This window comes from Hermetia illucens, chromosome 3 (assembly GCF_905115235.1).
Source record: "Hermetia illucens chromosome 3, iHerIll2.2.curated.20191125, whole genome shotgun sequence".
In the NCBI taxonomy this organism is placed as follows: Eukaryota; Metazoa; Arthropoda; class Insecta; order Diptera; family Stratiomyidae; genus Hermetia; species Hermetia illucens.
In genome coordinates this window covers 153,904,149-153,923,618 of record NC_051851.1, presented here as the reverse complement: position 1 = coordinate 153,923,618, position 19,470 = coordinate 153,904,149, and the positions used below count along the sequence as shown (strand labels likewise).

General features: G+C 42.9%; 1 protein-coding gene across 5 annotated transcripts in view; it reads right to left on the bottom strand.

Annotated features, from left to right (window-relative positions):
• Positions 1-19,470, bottom strand: part of LOC119652225 (kinesin-like protein KIF21A) — a 195,176-nt gene that overhangs the window by 25,578 nt on the left and 150,128 nt on the right. For 4 of the 5 annotated variants that reach the window (XR_005249520.1, XM_038056180.1, XM_038056179.1 and 1 more), the window contains exons 10-13: positions 18,411-19,405; positions 9,905-9,986; positions 9,734-9,828; positions 9,541-9,669 (exon numbers count right to left, since the gene is read on the bottom strand). Coding sequence is in view for 4 of the 5 variants with exons in the window: in XM_038056180.1 (XP_037912108.1) it covers positions 9,541-9,669; positions 9,734-9,828; positions 9,905-9,986; positions 18,411-19,405 (1,301 nt within the window). In the remaining variant the exon portion in view is untranslated. Of the gene's footprint in view, positions 1-8,015; positions 8,850-9,540; positions 9,670-9,733; positions 9,829-9,904; positions 9,987-18,410; positions 19,406-19,470 lie in introns of those variants that run through there. The other variant, XM_038056181.1, reaches the window with a different exon arrangement.

Sequence of the window (19,470 nt, the reverse complement as noted above, 5' to 3'; positions counted from 1 at the left end):
GAGGTTAAGATGGTGGCGTATGTCAGTTACTTGGTGATATTAGTGTAGGAGATGTTTCCCTCCGTTAGGTGTGCCTGTGGACTGCAAGATACAAATTCCACATAAATACGACCAAAATGCAACTGATGGAGGCCTGTACAGCCTCCTGTGCCTGCAAAAATACCTTCGCAAAGGAAATAGGGTTTGATTGTGAAGATGAACCATGAATGTACATATCCGTAGTTTGTTTCATTTTAATCTACGGTTTTATAGGTAGCCAACGCTAAGCAAGAAATACAATAAAACTAAACTTAATAGGATCTGAAGAAAGGACTACGCAACATTCAAACTTGTTTTGGTCTTTCCAGCCAGGACAGAATGGAAACTTGGCGATATGTTGCGATATTATGGCACAACATTCTTCACCGACAGAACAAAGATCGCTTGCAAAGTCGATACAGGAGTATTCCCGGATGCACAATGTTTAACCGGATTGTACAGTCTTCCGGGATTCGCCAGTGTATTCCAAATGGGGATACTGACAATATTGGAGGCCAGTCGATAGCTGCGACATAATCCGGACTCCAAGCGTAACATAGTTATTCTGACCGACAGCCAAGCGATAACTAAGGCTTTGTAGTCAATGGAGACATCTTTCAGACTGATGAGGCAGTGCAGGAACGTGCTGACCCGTTGAGAGACAAGACGTTCAAAGTCACATTTCTCTGAATTCCTGATCATAGGAACAAAGAATTGAAAATGAACCGGTCGGCGGACTGGCCAGACATAGTCGCTCGATGGGTATGGTCGTCGTCTTTTTGGCAGCTGTCAACGTAGAATCTACTCGCGGCAAACGTCAGATGACGAAGGCTCACTACCTGCACTAAATCATGGAGGACCTGGTCCAGCAATAACAACACCCAAGTGCGAGAACTTTTGGCCCAAGCACGCGCCAATTCGTACAGGAATATGACAGTTTGCATAGAACACTGGTCTATAGGAGACTGCGCTGCCAGACTCGGCATACCCTACCATTCGCATTGTCGAAATTGCGAAGAAGAAGGAGACACCCGCAGGCACTTCCATTGTAAATAATACGGGCTGGCTTTCAAGATCTAGATCTGCCCTTCCCACAGCAGTCACAGTCTTAACAAATCATGACATTAAAATGGAGCGGCCAATGATACCTACCTAGACAATGAAAATAACTGTAACTGATAATAGCCTCATAGATCCTGCCAGGCTGAAAACAATGATAGCAAAGGAAATTCCCATCGATAGCAAATTACCGTTCCGGGGAAACAAATGTAGAGATCAAAACGATCCACAAGCTATGAAGTAGGCGGTTATACGGGCCTCCTAGATGTGATGAGTTTCAAGAGGAGAGATAAAACGGAACTGTGGAAAAGACAGCCTCCAAATACAACAAATTATAAAAAATACCATATCAGCCAGTATCAGAGAACCCAACATTGTGTCATTCCAAAAAAAAAAAGTATTTTTGAAAAACTGGAAATGAACTTCATCAACCATCTCAACATTTTGCAAGTTATCAAGACTTATTCTATCTCTAAATCATTGCCGATTGAGTATCAGACAATTAATTACAACAGTTGGTAAGATTCGCCGGCAATTATGCCGACTCTGACTCGGACGATATGCTAAAAATATTCCCGACAACTTGCGTGGAGTATTGACGCGCCTTCCGGACAACGTGACAACTATTGGCTTCGCCGATTATATCGGAATAACATTGGTTGCAAAGCACCAAGACGTGATCGAGATCTATGCAAATGAAGCGATATGGGAGATCAATTCCTGGTTGAGAAATTCCGGCCTTTCACTTGCTGAACATAAAATAGAAGTAAGTTCTCATTAGTAAAAGAAAAAAGAGCATAACTGTGAAAATGTTGGCGACCAAGCAATTTACTCTCAACCATCACATTTGGGAGTTATTATTGACAGAAGACTCAACTTCAAAAGACACATTGAGTGCACCGCAAATAAAGCGTCGTCCATCGCTGGAACGATCTCGAGGACGCTACCGAACATTGGTGGACAAAGACAAAGTCGACGTCTTCTGCTTTCTAGGGTAGTCAGCTCCGTGCTACTCTACGCAGCTCCAGTTTGGGCAACTGTTCTGGATAACAAAGTGAACTGCCGAAAATTGGGAACGGCGTATCAGCTAAATGCACTCCGGGTATACAGTGCGTATCGGACAACATCAGGAGAAGCGGCATATGTACTAGCAGTGATGCTACCTATAGGCATCTTGGCGAACGAAGGCTGGCGACTCTACGACAAAACGTATGCAGCTGGAGAGTCTAGCGCATTTGCTAGCACGATGAGAATCTACGAAGTGGCAAAAGCGATGGGACGAGCTACAAACTGGCCGTTGGACATACCGCATCATTCCGGATATTCAGAGATGGTTTGAACGAAGCCATGGGGAATTAAGCTACGAGTTAATGCAATTCTTAAGTAGACATTGAAGTTATCGTGCTTATTTACATCGATTTGGTCTCGACGAGTCACCACGCTGCCCAAAATGTGGTAATGTGGCTGAGGATGCGGAGCATCATATTTGATTGCCCCAGGTTCACCGCGCACCGAGCAAGAATGGAAACGGCCGCAGACAAGCGCTTAACACCCGAAAACATTGTAGAGTCAACGAATGCTTAGAACCAGATTGTAAAGGAACTGCAAGCTGTTCACCAACAGCTTAGGCAGGAAGAACTACGACGAAAACAAGGAAGGGAGAGAATCATAATGAGCCGCATTGAAAAGCTGATCCAGCCCCGCGCGTGGTGGTTTTAGTGAGTAGAAGTCTCACATAACTGCGTGGCAGGAGGTTTTAGCGTTGCAAGAGATGCGATGGACAGGGACCGGTTTCCTGGAGAAGAGCCACTACACCATATATTATAGCGGCCATCCAGTAAACCATGTGCTCGGAGTAGGTTTCTTAGTCAGCCAAAAAATGAAACCTGCTGTTATCGGCTTTGAAAGTATAAGCGAACGGCTATGCACTCTGCGCTTGCGAGGCAAGTTTAGAAATATAAGCCTCATAAACGTTCACGCCCCTACAGAGGAGACTGCAGAGTCGGAGAAGGATACCTTCTACGAGGCAGTAGAAAGAACCCTCGAAGCCTGTCCCAGATATGATATCAAAATCATACTTGGGGATTTTAACAGTCAAGTAGGGAAGGAGCCCGTATTCAGGCGATACGTTGGCTCCCATAGCTTACACGAAAAAACAAATGATAACGGACTGCGGACTATTCAATTAGCAGGGTCACACGAAATGGTTGTTGGAAGTACCTGGTTTGCGCGGAAAGCGGTCCACAAACATACGTGGGCCTCTCCAGACGGGACCACTTTCAACCAAATTGACCACGTGTTGATCGAACGCCGCCACCTCTCAGCCTTGATGAATGTCAGAACATATAGGGGGGCCAATATAGACTCGGATCACTATCTCGTTGGCATGGTGCTCCGAGCTCGAATAACAATACCACCTAGAATCCCCTCTGACAATCAGGTGAGAGTGAACACTGAAGCCATCCACAACACAACCCTCCGCGACACCTATAAGAGGGAAATGGATGCCGCAATAACCGCAGTCAATAGAGGACCTGGAGATGAAGCATCAACTAATGATCTTTACAACCACCTGAAGAACGTTATCATGGATACGGCCACAAATATACTTGGCCCCAGCCGCAAAAGGAGTCGGAACGGCTGGTTTGACGATGAATGTAAGCTAGCAACGGAACGGAAGAATGCCGCATACCGAGTAATGTTGCATTCTCAAAGAACGCGGGCACGCGCAGAGACTTATCACGAACTCCGTCGAGCGGAGAAGCGACTTCACAGACGGAAAAAGGAAGCCTGGGAGAACCAACAAGTCTGTGAACTAGAAAAGTACAGGGAGCAACCGCACCAGGCGCGGAAGTTTTACCAACAAGTCAGCAGGATGAAGCCTTATACACCTCGATGCTCATCCTGCCGAGACAAAGAGGGAAATCTGATTTCCGACAGAATGGGCATATTAGAGCGATGGGTTGAGTACTTTGATGAACTACTGAACAACCAGAACATCGGCGAGTTGGAGGTCCCGCCAACTGAAGACGACGGACAAATACTGCCATCACCAAGTTTAGGAGAAACAGTCCGTGCAATTCATCGGCTAAAAAATCATAAGTCGCCAGGAGCCGATGGAATTACAGCCGAATTGGTTAAATATGGAGGCGACCAGTTACACCAAGTGGTTCATCAACTTGTGCTCAAGGTATGGGACAGCGAATCAATGCCTGACGATTGGCAGCGAGGCATAATCTATCTCATACATAAAAAGGGAGATATCACACAGTGCAGCAATTATAGAGGTATCACGTTGCTGAGTACCATCTATAAGATATTCTCCACTATCTTGCTAGGCCGGATAGCCCCATACGCCCAGAACATCATTGGCCCATACCAAAGAGGCTTCCCTCCAGGCAAATCAGCAACAGATCAGATTTTCTCTCTGCGGCAGGCGATGGAAAAACTGTTGGAATATGGACAACAATTGCACCATCTGTTCATCGACTTTAAAGCCGCCTATGATAGCATAGCCAGGGTAAAACTGTACACGGCCATGAGGGAATTCGGTATCCCGACGAAATTAATAAGACTGACTAGGCTGACCCTGACCAATGTGCGAGGCCAGATAAAAGCAGCAGGATCACTCTCAAGACCATTCGACATCAATAACGGTCTACGACAAGGGGATGCGCTATCATGCGTCCTCTTTAACCTGGCCCTCGAGAAGGTGATCCGTGATGCTGAGGTGAATGCAAGAGGTACGATCCTCTTCAAGTTCACCCAACTACTGGCCTATGCTGACGATATCGACATCATGGGAAGGACCACCCGAGACGTTCAAACTGCCTTCATCCAGATCGAGCAGGCGGCGCGAGATCTTGGGCTGCACATCAATGAAGGCAAGACAAAATACATGGTGGCAACGTCAGCACCGAAGACGAATCAACCAACAACATCAAACCGCACTGGTCAAACACAAGCACGAACAAGAATAAGGATAGGGGAATACAACTTTGAGACCGTTGACAATTTCTCCTATCTAGGGTCGAAAATCACAACCGATAACAACTACGATGATGAAATCCGCGCACGGTTGTTGTCAGCCAACACAGCCTACTTCAGCTTACAAAGACTGTTCCGCTCGAAACGTCTCACCATAGGGTCAAAGCTCTTACTGTACAAGACTATGATCTTGCCAGTCCTCATGTATTCCTCGGAAACTTGGGTTCTTAGCAAGAAAAATTGCGAACTCTTGGCCGCGTTCGAGAGAAGAATCCTCCGAAGAATTTTTGGCCCCCTACATGAGGATGGACGATTCCGTAGCCTACACAATGACGAAATCTATGAGCGATACCATGACCGTCCGGTTGTGGATAAAATCCGGCTCAATAGGTTACGGTGGGCGGGTCACTTAATCCGTATGGATGAAGATGATCCCACCCGGAAAGTCTATAAGGGCAATATCTATGGTAGGAAAAGAAGACGAGGCAGACCCTGCCTAAGATGGAGCGATGGCGTGGGCCAGGACGCCAGACAGCTTTTAGGGATATCGAATTGGTGGACCTCGGCGCAAAACCGGGATGTCTGGAGTTCCTTATTAAGGCAGGCCTAGACCGGATACCGGTTGTTGCGCCGTTGATGATGATGATGATGAGGAGGTTTTTACACAAAACCTTAAAAAGTAGAAGAAGGCGGTTTTATCTAGGAAAGACAAACAAAAACATGCACTGTATTCAACACAGGATTGACAATATTTTCCCCTCCCAATAAACAATCAACAGGTTCCACTGATTAACAAAAGCAAGAAGGACCTCAAATTGCAGTCTGTTAATAATCGGCTTAGTGTGCTAGACACAGAAGAGAAACTAACGTCAGACCGTAGGTTTACACCACACGTTTTCCAATCTTAATATTTTTATATTTTTCAATTATACTGATCAATTCCAAAATTAGGATTGTCACAAAACAGCTCTAGTTCATTTCCATGTTTTTTCCACGATGATAAAAACTGCTCTTTCCTTTCCCCAATACTTTCTGCATCTCTGAATTATATCAGAGAGGGGGTGGAATGTAGCACTTTCAACGTAGCTAGCGATACACATTTGGACATTTTTATTTTTATTTGAAACGTCATGAGATTTTTTCAGTCTTTTTGAACATTTTCTAATCTGCACAGCAAGCTAACCTCGAGTAACTTATCCCAATCTGGAATGATCACCTTAAATAAGGCAGCCACCTAAGAACTGCAAAAACCTCACCCCGGCTGACGGCCAAAAAAAGTAGTAGACTCGATCCAGATTCAATCCGCAGAACAAAAACTAAAGAAAGAGAAATAAACCAAATATTAGGTTGGGGAAAAAGTAATGTCGTATTTTGTCAATAGATGGCGACACTTAAACATATCTTGTGTTGTACTTATCGCATCGGGTCATACTATACGGCGATTTGAAGACAACGATCTGGGCTACAGGTGCCTTTTTGACAGTTTTATGATCGTACGTTTCAGTCTCAAGTTATAGCGCGTCAAAGATGGAGTCCACCAAGCAGAAGAAGAAGAAATTCGTCATATTTTACATTTTTACTAGCTGAGAGGTAAAAATGCAACGAAGGCGACCGAAAAATGTATGAAGTTTATAGGCCCGATACTGTAACGATTCGCACAGCACAGCGTTGGTTCGATCGATTTCGTTCTGGTGTAGTGGATGTCGAAAATACACCCCGTACTGGTAGGCTAATCGTCGTAGAAACCGATAAAATTGTCGAAATCATCAAAGTAGGCCGGCATGTGAGCACTCGCTCGATTGGCCTGGAACCAGGTATACACCATAAAACCGTTTGAAACCGTTTGCAGAAGATTGGATTCCCAAAAAAATGCTGGATGTTTGGGTGCCACACGAGTTGACGGAAAAAAATCTCTTGGACCGAATCAACGCCTACGATGCACTACTGAAACGGAACGAATTCGACCCATTTTTGAAGCGGATGGTGACTGGTGGTGAAAAGTGGATTACGTACGAAAATCTCAAGCGAAAAATATCGTGGTCGAAGCGCGGCGAGCCGGCCAAAACCATCGCCAAGCCCGGATTGACGGCCAGGAAGGTTTTGCTGAGTGTTTGGTGGGATTGGAAGGGAGTCATCCACTATGAGCTGCGCAACTACGGCCAGATCCTATTTTCGGTCTTCTACTGTGAGCAACTTGACCGTTTGAAGCAGGCGATTGACCAGAAGCGTTCAAGATTGGTCAATAGGAAGGGGGTTCTGTTCCATCAGGACAACGCTCGGCCTCACTCAACTTTGATGACCCGCCAGAAGCTGCGGGAGCTCGGATGGGATGTCCTATCGCACCCACCGTATAGTCCGGACCTGGCATCAAGTGATTACCATCTCTTCCGTATGTAAAACGCGTTTGGTGCTACTAAGTTGGCCTCAAAAGAGGCTTGCGAAAACTGGCTGTCTGAGTTTTTTGCAAATAAGGAGGGGAATTTTGCCTTCTAAATGGCAACAAGTTTGCGAACAAAACGGCGCATATTTGACTTAAATTGGATAATTCTAAGTATGTTAAATAAAGCGTTAAAATTCAATCACAAATACGACATTACCTTTTCCTCAACCCAATATAAAAGGAATGGAAACGTAGTAAAGTGGTCTGTGATTCAAATAATCCACAGAGAAAATAAAGAAAACAAAGGGGGCAATGTTTGTTAAGAGGATAAGTTGGGGAGTTGATTCCCATTGAAAAAGGTACAATGAACAAATAGTTTTAACATTTAATGAGTTTTAATGACCAAATTTATATCAGAAGGTCAACTAACCGAAGAACATAGACGAGAGTCCCAAACTACCACACTCGAGACGATTCTAGATGACAATTAATACTAAAGTCAATAATCAATCGATGAATTATAAATAAGAACTGAAATACAAATTACAAAGAATGAGAAAGATTTAGTAGATCAGAATCACAATACGAAGAATTTCCAAATCAAATACGAGCAAACTTCGTCAAACTTCAAACGATTAACATCGAAAATATCTTCAATTGTATCTTTTTATTGTTAGAATCAAAATTCTATAAAAATGTTCCTAAAACTTAGGTGACCATATGATTATCTCAATCATCATTATATCTGAAAACACGAATCAAAGCTACTTTTTTTGCTTAATCAATCGTATCATCTCCATGTATCGCAGTGAAAGTATTTCAAATTAATAAATAGTAACAATAATAAAAAAAACACACACACAGTGGAAGAATAGATGCTTTACCACAAAACACATATCTTGAATAAATTGTTGCTTTCTTGGTTTTATCTACGTACGTTAGGACTGATTGGAGGTAATTAATTTCTAACTCTTCACATACGATTGTTGGGTAGAGGATTTAACTCATATTAATTTTGCTTTGATTTTCTTCTTCGGAATAATAAATAAATTAGTAGAGTAAATAAGAAATAGATTATGATTGATAACGATAATCTATGCATCTAAAATAATTTCATAATTGCATATGATTGGGTTGATTTTCGTTCATTTTTGGTGGATTGTAAGAGGAAGCAGAGTAGAAGTCAGTAGCGCATTTTTGTGTTGTTTTCGTCGAATTATTTTGCATAGCGCGATGTTGATGCGTTCGAGCACATCTCCTTATTATTTTTAATACAAAATGCTGTTTGGTTTGTTTCTCACACTACTACACGGTGTGATTCTCTGTTTTTATAAAATTGTCTACTATAATACATTTACACATCTGCACGCAGTCTCTCTCTTTTCTCTGTTCATAAACTTAAAAACTGTGAAGTATATAAATACAAGAAATAAAACAATAAAAATAGTCTGTGCTGCACGGTATATGCAAAAGAAAAATCAAATAAAGAGTTGAAAAGGGAGAAGTGTGTCGGTTGTGGAGTGAAGAAAAGCAGGAAATATTTGGGAACGAGATAACAAATTTACTCTAATTTCGACTACTTTTCAAAATTCCATCAAATTTTAACTGGAGCGAGTAAAACTACTTCTTGGATTCAGAAATAATCTAAAATAAATTGCTTGAAGGTTGGCAATATTTACAGCATGCTTTGTACGTATAAAAAGAACTTCTAAGGCAAAAATAATAAAGAAATGCATTCAAAAAGCCAAAAGGAATAAATGACTAAATTTTTAGACTATAAAAAAGAAGGGCCTACTTAGGGGAATCTAAACTCAGCCGGAACTTATCTTTATTGATTGTCAGAACGAATGAATCTAATTTTAATCTGCTGAATAATCGATTGGTTCAAATTCAAGTGCTAAAAGTGCGATTTAGTATTTTCTTTTACCTCGAATTCACTTAACAAAGATAAGTTACGCCCAGCTTACCTACACTCTATGCTTTTAAAAAGAATTTATCTTCAGTATTTTCCAATTATACCATTTAAAATGTAGATTTTTTTTAAATCACGTGTTTTTTTTTTTCAATTCAAGGCGAGATTTTCAAATAGTACTTACAATCCGGGCGAACCCTTATTAGGGAAAGGTCGTCGATTAACTCTAGGTGATACGGGAACAGCATTCGCCCCAGTCGTATCGATAGGCTTACGACCTAGAGATGGAGATGCAGTGTTGTTTAAGGCTTGCCTGTAAATCAAAGGACAAATCATTAAATTCTACAAAAAAAATCGTAGAGGGACAACACACTTACTTCAAAGATCCTGGTGCACTTGGAACTCTTGCTAATGGAATAAAACTGCGACCAGCACCTTCTTGTTGAGTGAATGATCGTGTCATTATATCATTCTGCGGATGAGATAACAAAAAAGTCGATCTTTAGCAAGAAAGTTCTGGAATTCTGAGATATTAACGGTAGACTTACCTTGTCCACTTGATTATCAGCATCGCCAAATAAAAGATCTTGTGGTTGTGCAGTTCGCCTACGAACTTTGGACGTATGATCTCTGTAATATGAGAGAAAAAAAACCATTATCGGTGAGATAGGACTCTTTTATTCGTTTATTAGATATCGAATTCCCATAGGATAGATGATAAAGACCTTCCCAATTACACCAATACGTTGAAAGATATCTCTTGCGGATATTGAGGGATTATCTGAAAAATCGTTCCCTGTTTTATAAGACGCTAGAGGGCCAAAGGAGGATGGAAATCACATCGGGAGTAGCGCAGGGATCCATCCTAGGGCCGGACCTCTAGAACGCTTCCTACGATAGTCTGCTGAGACTCGATATGGCCAAAGAGTCGCGCCTCGTTGGTTACGCAGACGACATTGCAGCACTTGTTACCGGACGCACTGTTGAACAGGCGCGATATATTGACGCGATGGGTAAGTGGATGGATGACTACCCACGGTTTCAGCCGTGCGCTGGAAAGAAACCGAAGTAGTCATCTTGACCAAAAAGAGAATCCCGACCCTGAGTCCCATATCGATCGGCGAGTTGACTATAGAGTCAAAACCAGCGGTTTAATACCTTGGTTTAATGATCGACTCGAAGATGAGCTTCTTCGAGCAAATCAAAGCAGCAGCGGACAGGGCTGCAGCTGTAGTCGCGGCCTTGAGTCGGCTACTAACGAATGTCGGAGGCCTTATATCTACTAGGAGACGTCTCTTTATGGGAGCAACGCAATCGGTTCTGCTCTATGGCGCGGAGGTATGGGCTGATGCCCTTGACAAGGAGCAGCATCGTAAGCGCCTTGCTCAAGTGCAAAGGCGGGAAGCTTCGCGAGTGGCGTCTGCTTATCGCACCGTCTCCGAACCGGCTGTGATGGTGATCGCGGGAGTGATCCCCGTTGCCATCCTTGCCAAAGAGCGTAAAGCTATCTACCGCCGTAAGGGCGAGAACTTAAGAGAGGTGGTTGCACGTAAAGAACGTCAACGCATCCTTACCGAGTGGCAACTTTCTTCGCAAAATGAACCAAGGGGCAGATGAACTGCGTGGCTCATCGACAATTTAGACCCGTGGCTGAACCGAACGCACGGTGAGATTGATAACTTCCTTACTCAGCTTCTAAGCGGGCATGGAGGTTTTCAGTCTTACCTGCACAGGATTGGGAAGGCGCGATCTCCTGATTGTGTGTTCTGCAACGGGGTAGCGTACGATGCTGAACACACCTTTTTCTATTGTGAGAGGTGGGACGGCTTTCACCAGCAGCTTTATGCAGACACAGGAGAGCTCTCCCCAGACAGCATTGTCAGAGAGATGGTGAAGAGCGGTGGCAGCTGGAATCGTGTCGAGCATTATGTTCGGGCTCTTCTTACTGCGAAGAAGATTGAACTCGACCGGCAGAGGGATCGGACGGTAAGGATTCCCTGAACTGACAACTCCTTTCCTCCCATCACCTCCCGTTGGTGAAAGGTATTCCCTGACTTGAAGGCTCCCAATGCTCTGTGCGTAAACGCATTCACCTACCCTACTCAAAAAAAATACGTTGAATCTGTCTCACGGCACGAAAAGGGACCGCAACTGTTACTCAGCGTTTGTCCGCACTTGTCTGTGTCGTGTCATCAAGGCGCTCTGGCCCAACACAATCTCGAACGAGGAACTTAATTGACGTACGGGCCAAATACCTGTAGACGTGTTCATCAAATAGCCAAAGTGGCAGTGGATAGGTAACACATTAAGAAAAGGCGACAACTTCATTGTTGATTATAACATGCAATCACATTCACTATCCTAAGATGGTCAATATGTGAGTCACCCTAGAAAGCTCTTTAGGAAGTCCTGAAAGGAGCTGAATCACATTTCAACAAACAGATAACGATAGCACGCGTAGTTCACGCACTACGACTAACTTATGGATTCACTAATTTCCCAGTAGGTAACAGCAAAGAGACTAACTTAAGAGTATTCAAGCGAATTCAAATTCGATTTTTTATAGAATGATTGTAGTTTCTCTAAAACTAGACCTCAGTTTCGACACTCATTTCTTCATTCTTTCCTTGAAGCGTCTTGTTTAGTTCTGCAAGGAGCCAATAGTGGCTGGGACTTCTTGAGAGTAGGGTGACTGGTCAAACAATACAAAATGTAATTCCTTCATTTCGAACATCGGATTCATTTACTTGTGAGATAATGTATTTATTTTTGCACTCAATCGATCCAATAAAGTCATTTAATATTCGCTAAGGATGAATTTTCGCTTCGGAGGACAGTCAATGAATAAAACGTCAGGTATATCCCAACAAAAATATTCCTTAACCTTACAAGCTGACTTTAAGTTTGCGATCAGTCCAACGCAACATAAGTGGGGAAACCAAAATATCTGGCGGGTCCACTGGAGCTTTCGAAGAAGAGACATTTCTGAAGCGGTCACAAACCAAAGTGAAAACGCTATGAAAGACGAGTCATCTATGTCAACGGTTAACTGAGGCATGCGACTCTACAATGTCCTGACACCATTTCCACTACAATAGGAAACCAAACTACTAGATGAACCAAGATATCTCGCAGTTAATATGATCATGTCTGCGAGTAAGGAGACTTTGCCAAGGATAAGAAGGAAGCCAGAATGTCGGAAGATGAAGAAAATACCGCGATCTTCGAAGTAACCTTAAGAAAGTTATACGGACGGGAAAGCAGAGTTGCTACAAACAACTGTGCCTTGAGGCAAATACGAACCCGTAGGGTGCTGCTTACACCGTTGTAGTGAGCAACATTTGGTGGAAAAAATCACCCCAAGTGACCTCCCCGCGTGTTCAAAATTATCGCAATTATCTTCCTGCAACAGGAAGAAAATGATTCTCGATCCCCGAGTAGGAACTACAAGAAATCTGTGGACGAATTGGGGATAAAACTCCGGGATTGGACGGGATACCGAACATTGCCCTGAAGTTGGCTCTGAAAATCAAGCCGAAGTGATTCATAATCACATTTGAATCGTCACGACTAAACGGACAAATACTGCCACTTTCTTCCATTGTAGGGTATATTGGCCTGATCCTCAATACTAGGTCAAATTGAAGACTAAATAAAAATATAAAATAGAACTAAGGATTCATGGAATCTTTCTACAGACACACACCCATAGTTTATTCGGAACAAAACAGGACCAAGCTTACCAGGATCCAAAAACTACAGATTCAGGGTACGACGAGGCCCTACGCCCATAGCAACATTTTGGACCTGCTAATAAAAGGACTTTGAGCATTTCCAAAGAATTATGCTGCACGTAGGATAGGCTTCAAGAGAAAATTTCGTATGGTTTCCATGCGGGACTTTATATGGACACTAGAATCGGAGTAGGAGTTTTCTTCTACACACAAACAACATATACATCTTCCAGTCGGAGATACTAGCAACACAGGAGGCTTATCAGCGAATCTGATCATCCTAGATTTAGCGTCAGCGATGGCATTCTGAAACAGCTAGTGAGCTAGTCCAGACACCAACTAAACCGTCTATTCGATTCGCTCAAAATATATCTCCTCTAAGTTTCCGGACAAAAACTGGGCCAACCGGATGCCGAGCCTTCGGGCAACTTCTCGATGAAAAAATCTGATGACTATATCATCATTGCAGGCGACCTTAATGGCCATGTGGGTGAAAAGGCAGACGACAACAGGTGGCATGGGGGAAAGGGGTTTACAGCACACAATGAGACTAGCGAGTGAATAATCGATTTTGCGGACACCCATAACCTTGTACTTGAGAATACATGGTTCATCAAACGATTGTTTCACCTTCCTACATTTTATAGGGGGAATAGTAAAACGCAAATCAACTACATTTTCATAAGACGCCGACATTTTACCACCGTCACTGAGCACCTCAACATGGGCCGTTGATTACTGTCCTGTGAATCAAGGCACCGATAAAACACGGTACTTTGCTTGAGAATATTGAGAATATTTCAAGCAGATTTCAACTGAAGAATTTGTTCATCATTCAATTCGACAATCATTGCCGACATATAGAGCAGTTCCCTGTGTCAGTGCAACTGGTGCTCAGAAGTGGTGGGGAGGAAGACGGGGTGGCAACCCTGTCGGCCAATCAAAAACAAATGGCCGAGGAGAACCTCCATAGTGGTGGCACAGGGAGACGTTGACGGAGACTCATCTAAAGTGGCTATAGGTCACGAAACTTTACCAGGGGTATACTGGTACCATGGGAACCGGGCTAGCCCCCTAGTGGGCGCTTCAGAGGGGCAGCGAACAGAGAACTTCGAGCCTCAGCGTGGTGTTTCATTTCAACACGAGTGCCGTACTCCTTAGTTCGGTAGAAATTTAGGTAGGTCTTGCATCCACTAGTATGAATACTGGGCCATGCACTCGATATAGACTGGTACCGTCGTACCTCGCTGGGGCGGGGCTCTGATTGTGGTCATAAAATCAATCCGTGTTCGAAAAGGGCCATAGGATTAAGTCCACGAGACAGGTACATACGTAAAACACGGTGACGTAACTGTCACGGCAACTGAAGTGGAGAAAGCAATAAAACAAATGAAATCAGGGAAAGCAATAGGACCTGACGACACCGCATCTGAACTCTGTGGCTCAGTGAAATCTGTAATCGGGTCATTCAGGAAGGTAGAACACCATCTGACTGACAAGAAAGTATTACATTTCCAATACGGATAAAGAAAGGTAATCCAGCGGAATGTTCAAATTGTCGTCCGATCTGGTTACTTTCCCATACTATCAAGATTTTGGAACGCAGTCACGAAATCGTTGAAATAACCGTGAATCAAACCGGATTTGTCAAGAACTGCGGAACTACTGACGCAATACACGCTGCACGGTTACTCATGGAGAAACACCGTGAGAAGCATCGCCCTCTTTACATTGCATTTCTGGATCTAGAGAAAGCGTTTGACCATGTGCCACACGAACTCATCTGGTATGCTTTCTGACAACACTTAATGCCAGAAGAACTCGTGCGCTGGGTTGATTTGCTCTACCACGATGCAAAAATTAAAGTTCCAAATGTGGTGGGTGTATCAAAACCGGATCGTGTGTCTGGTGGTGTTCATCAAAGAAGCGCCCTCTCACCACTCCTCTTTGTTCTTGTTATGGGTAATGGAAACGAAGATGTTGCGTTGGACTGGTGACGTGACACGTTTTAATTACATCCGAAATGAGGATATCTGCGATCGTGGGAAAATTGCGAGAGAGGCGTCTTCGATGGTATGGTCACGCAATTCGTGTTGACGAGAATTCACTTGCCAAGATTAGCCTGAACATCGAAGTCGATGGTAAACGACCAAAAGGCAGGCCTAAACAACGGTGGCTTGATACGCTGGATGGGGATTTAAAAGCCTCGAAATTGCACTCAGATCAGGCATTAAATAGAGCCAAATGGCGAAACCGATCAGAACGAGCCGATCCCGCTTGTGAACGGGGCAAAGGCTGAAAAAAAGAAGAAGACAAAGATCTAGGACAATTGATTGGGAACCGTTTGGTAAGGTTCTTAGAAATAAATTTTCCAGAACTTCTATAGGCAGCTTCGTAAAATAAACGAAATGGGGCCAGAAGTTGAGAATTTAGCGAAGCAATGCGTTCTCACGGCCAGTAAAACACAGATCATTCAATATCTACTACAAGCATAAACACTGGCAGCCATACAAGGACTACAAGAGATGGTTCTAGCTGCACTACTGCCCGAAATAGTAAGACCCAGTAGGCGACTAAAAATATAAGAACGATCCTGCAAAATCGGATGGTTTCTGGACAAAATCTTCTGGCGAGACTCTGGAACTACTAGTCCAGACACTTTCTAACAAGCAAGGACAACTGTCGATTAGAGCTCCGTTTGCAGGTTATGTTATCCCAGTCGGCAGAAAACATAGAATTGGTTTTCTTGCAGGAAAGAAATATCTGGGTAATAAACAGCTTCTCAACAAATAAATCTCATTGCCTATGTGATTTGCTCAAGTAAATCCTAAGCGACGCTGCATTGATTGAGGTTTATCTGATTAAACCTCATTTTTCCATTGCAATACTTTCCTAAATTCCGGGCATTTACGACATCCGGTCCATCCTGTCCTTCGCGCAGTAGGCGTTTTGGATCCCTATTGCAAACTTTGGCATTATCACCTTTTTCCCCATACCTTCTAGATAGATCCGACCGATCAATGGCCCTAGTGCATGCCTTGACGCTGCAGCGTTAGTAGTACCTTTTTAATAAACTTTGGTCTCTCAGACGGCAGACAACCCATCCGACTTGAACTTTCAACAACAATTCCTCCAACTTTAATTGTTCTTTCAATGCAATACATCCTCTGGGTATCATTTTGAGATCCTTGCATTGTATGCTGACGTCATGTTTTTGAATTCGCACTGTGATTTTCCCCCAAGTGAGCTTTTAATTTGGTTGCGAAAACCATCAGTTTCGGCTAAGCTGAATTTTTTCAACTCAAATATGAAATCGCCTTTCTAGGTCCTCTGCAACTTGCTGACATTTCCGCCTCGATCTGTTAAGTCCTGGTCAGCTTTGACCTTTTCCAATATCTTTGCGTATAACAGATTACCATTCCTGGAGATAATAATTGTCTCTGAGCAGTAACATAGCCATTCTTACCGACAGCCAAGCTGCCACTAGGGATTTGTACTCAGTCGCGGCATCATCGAGGCTGATCGGACGCTAAACAGTTTGGGGAGGTTGCTCAAAATTATTCTCCTCTTGGTTCCCGGCCATAAGAACAGAGAAGAGAATGAGGCGGAGGATGGGGGGTTTTGGTACCCCTCCATGAAGACAGTCTACACGTCTACGCGCTTCTTAGCAGTCTCTTACTCCATATGGCGAGCGCTTCTCACCTGCAACAAGTTGAGGAGGATTTCGCCCACTTATAAGAAGACGTGATCACGATAGCTTTTGGACCAGAACTGTGCCAAACGCATACAAAATTACGTGGGGCACTGGACTACAGGGGACGCTACCGTCAAAATCGGCATACTCTACAGTTTGCATTGCCGAATTTGTGGAGAGGAGAGAAAAACCCTCAGGCACTTCCTTTGCGATTAGCCAGCTCTAGCTTGAGGTAGGCTGCGGAGACTATTCTTTGAAGACCTCAAAAAGATCTCCAGTTACAGGGTGGAGAGCTGCTATCCTTCATGAATGCTAACCGCTGGTTGTGAAGAGCTGAGCAGACTGGACTATGCTCCCTTTGCTCTTACCACAGCATCAGATCGTAATACGATTTCAACGTACCGTGTATGAACCATATGAAATTTTGTATTTGACGTGAGAGAGATTGCAGTATACAAAAAGACAATCTTACTTTTGAGCCAGGCTAGTGCAAAACAAATTCAAAAAATAGATATTTTGCTGTAAAGGAACATAGTACTTACTCTACTTTGTAATTATTTTGTAAAAATTCCACATTTTCGGATCAACATTCCAAATCTAAAGCTACCACACTCTATAAAGATAAATCATTCACCCAATACGCTATTATTATTCCTCTAAATATCGTCTATTATTTAGTCCCGATATTTTCCACTACCCACAGTTGAATTCTACAAGTTCTCTGGTCTAAAAACAAATTGTCAGCCCGCAATCTTGAACAACGCGTCTCACCTCGCAAACACCAATCCGTAAAATGTCTTAAAACAATTTTTATTTCAATAAAAGACAATGAAAATCAACCGCTAAAAAATTAATTGAGAACTGGTGTGTTTTGAAAAATATTAAAATTGAAACTATCCCAAAAAATTGGTGCATTCATAAAAAAAAACGTCAATCATTCGCCATTCATTCATTCTCAATCGTTATTCACAACAGCTTCATACAAATTATTCATCCTTTGCACTCTTCTTTCGTTAACAGGAATCGATACAATCGATGTAGGAAGCCTTATATGAAGAAAGGAAGAAGGGAGATAGGATAGGAATAAGGATGAGTTGTTAATTGTAGCGAGAAAGTAACTGGACTGAGTAGAAATCTGGAACGCTTGTGAAATATAAAATCATGTCACAGAAGCTTCCTGTACTTCACAGTTCATACCGTGCTCTATCTTTACAAATACGAGAGCATCACGTTCTTCAGATAGTATTATAATTGTATCTGATGGATTTCGTTGAAGTGGTAAACACTCAACATGTGGGAAATAGATGCAAATGACTGCATGTTTCCTATCCTATCCCATCCTACTCCATTTCTTTGACATTCTTAAGTAAATCCGACATCAAAGTTCCGCAGAACAAAGCATCCCTTGCAGACACACTAAACAACACTTGAAATGGCAGACACATCTATCGCTTCATTGAATAAGTCTCTCTTTGATGGGAGTTCTGGTAAACTCTTAATCATATCGAATGCGGAAATACATTTGATTATTACTTCAAAGTTTAAAATGTTTAAACTGATTGGCAGCGTTCCAGATTTTTACTCAAATATCTCATTCAAAGTATCTAATTTAATTGGGGTACTTACAAGTCTATAGTTGGGGCCGGTGATGGGCTTCTGCTCGATCTATTCTGATGATTACGCATTTCTACGTGATTTGAAGTCATTTCTCGACCACGTTGCGAATCAGACAGAATACTAGGCATATCGGACGGAATGTCATATGTACTATTGCTATCGATCGTACTCCACGATTCCGAACAACGTTGTTTTGTATATTCGAAATTCTGTGATAGATCGGAGAATGTCAAGGCAGGATTTTGTGCTAGAATGTGTTGCATTAGTTGTTGCAGAATGTCACTTTCGTCACGGAATTCCTTGATGCGTGCTTCATTCTCGGACAGTTTTGTTTGCGCCAATGTATTATCACACGTCTGAGCCACTGTAATGTTGGCCAATTTCTCAAGAAGATATTTCGCCTCTTCGACACTCTGTACATTATCGATAAGTGATTGTAACTGATTGGAACTGGTTGACTCCTTGCCCTCCTCGATATCGATAATGGAGTGTTGAATTTGTGTCATAACTTCTTGAACATAATTCAAATTCGCTTTAAGCGTATCCTCTTCGCTGATCAGTTCAGGCGTTTCGTTCTGTCGCAATTTATTACGAACATTGGCTAGATCTCGGCTAAGCGCTTCGCGATCGTGTATCAGTCTTTCAAGTTCACTTTCAAGTTGGACAATTGTCTTTTTGCTTTCCACTGTTCGACTAATGGTGCGTTGGAGATTTTCCCATTTGAGACGGGCTTGACGAGGACTGAATATTTGAGTTTTCTTTGGTTGAACGCGACCCTGCGCTTTCAGACTAAGCATACCGCGTTGACTCTTCCGCAAGGCGGTTACTTCTTCGGTACGACGCTTTAGAACCTGGTCTTTAGCTGCTCCTTGAGCTTGAAGAGATTTGATCGTGTTGAGCTGTTTTCGGGACTCCTTGCGTAGTTGAGCGATTTCCCGAACTTTACGACTCTCTTCCTCTTTGTGACGATTACTTTCTTCTTGCATTTTACGCATGAGACGAGTCTAGAAGAGAACATGGAAGATATTTTATAACACAATCAATCATTCCTTCAATTTATTCAGTCTAA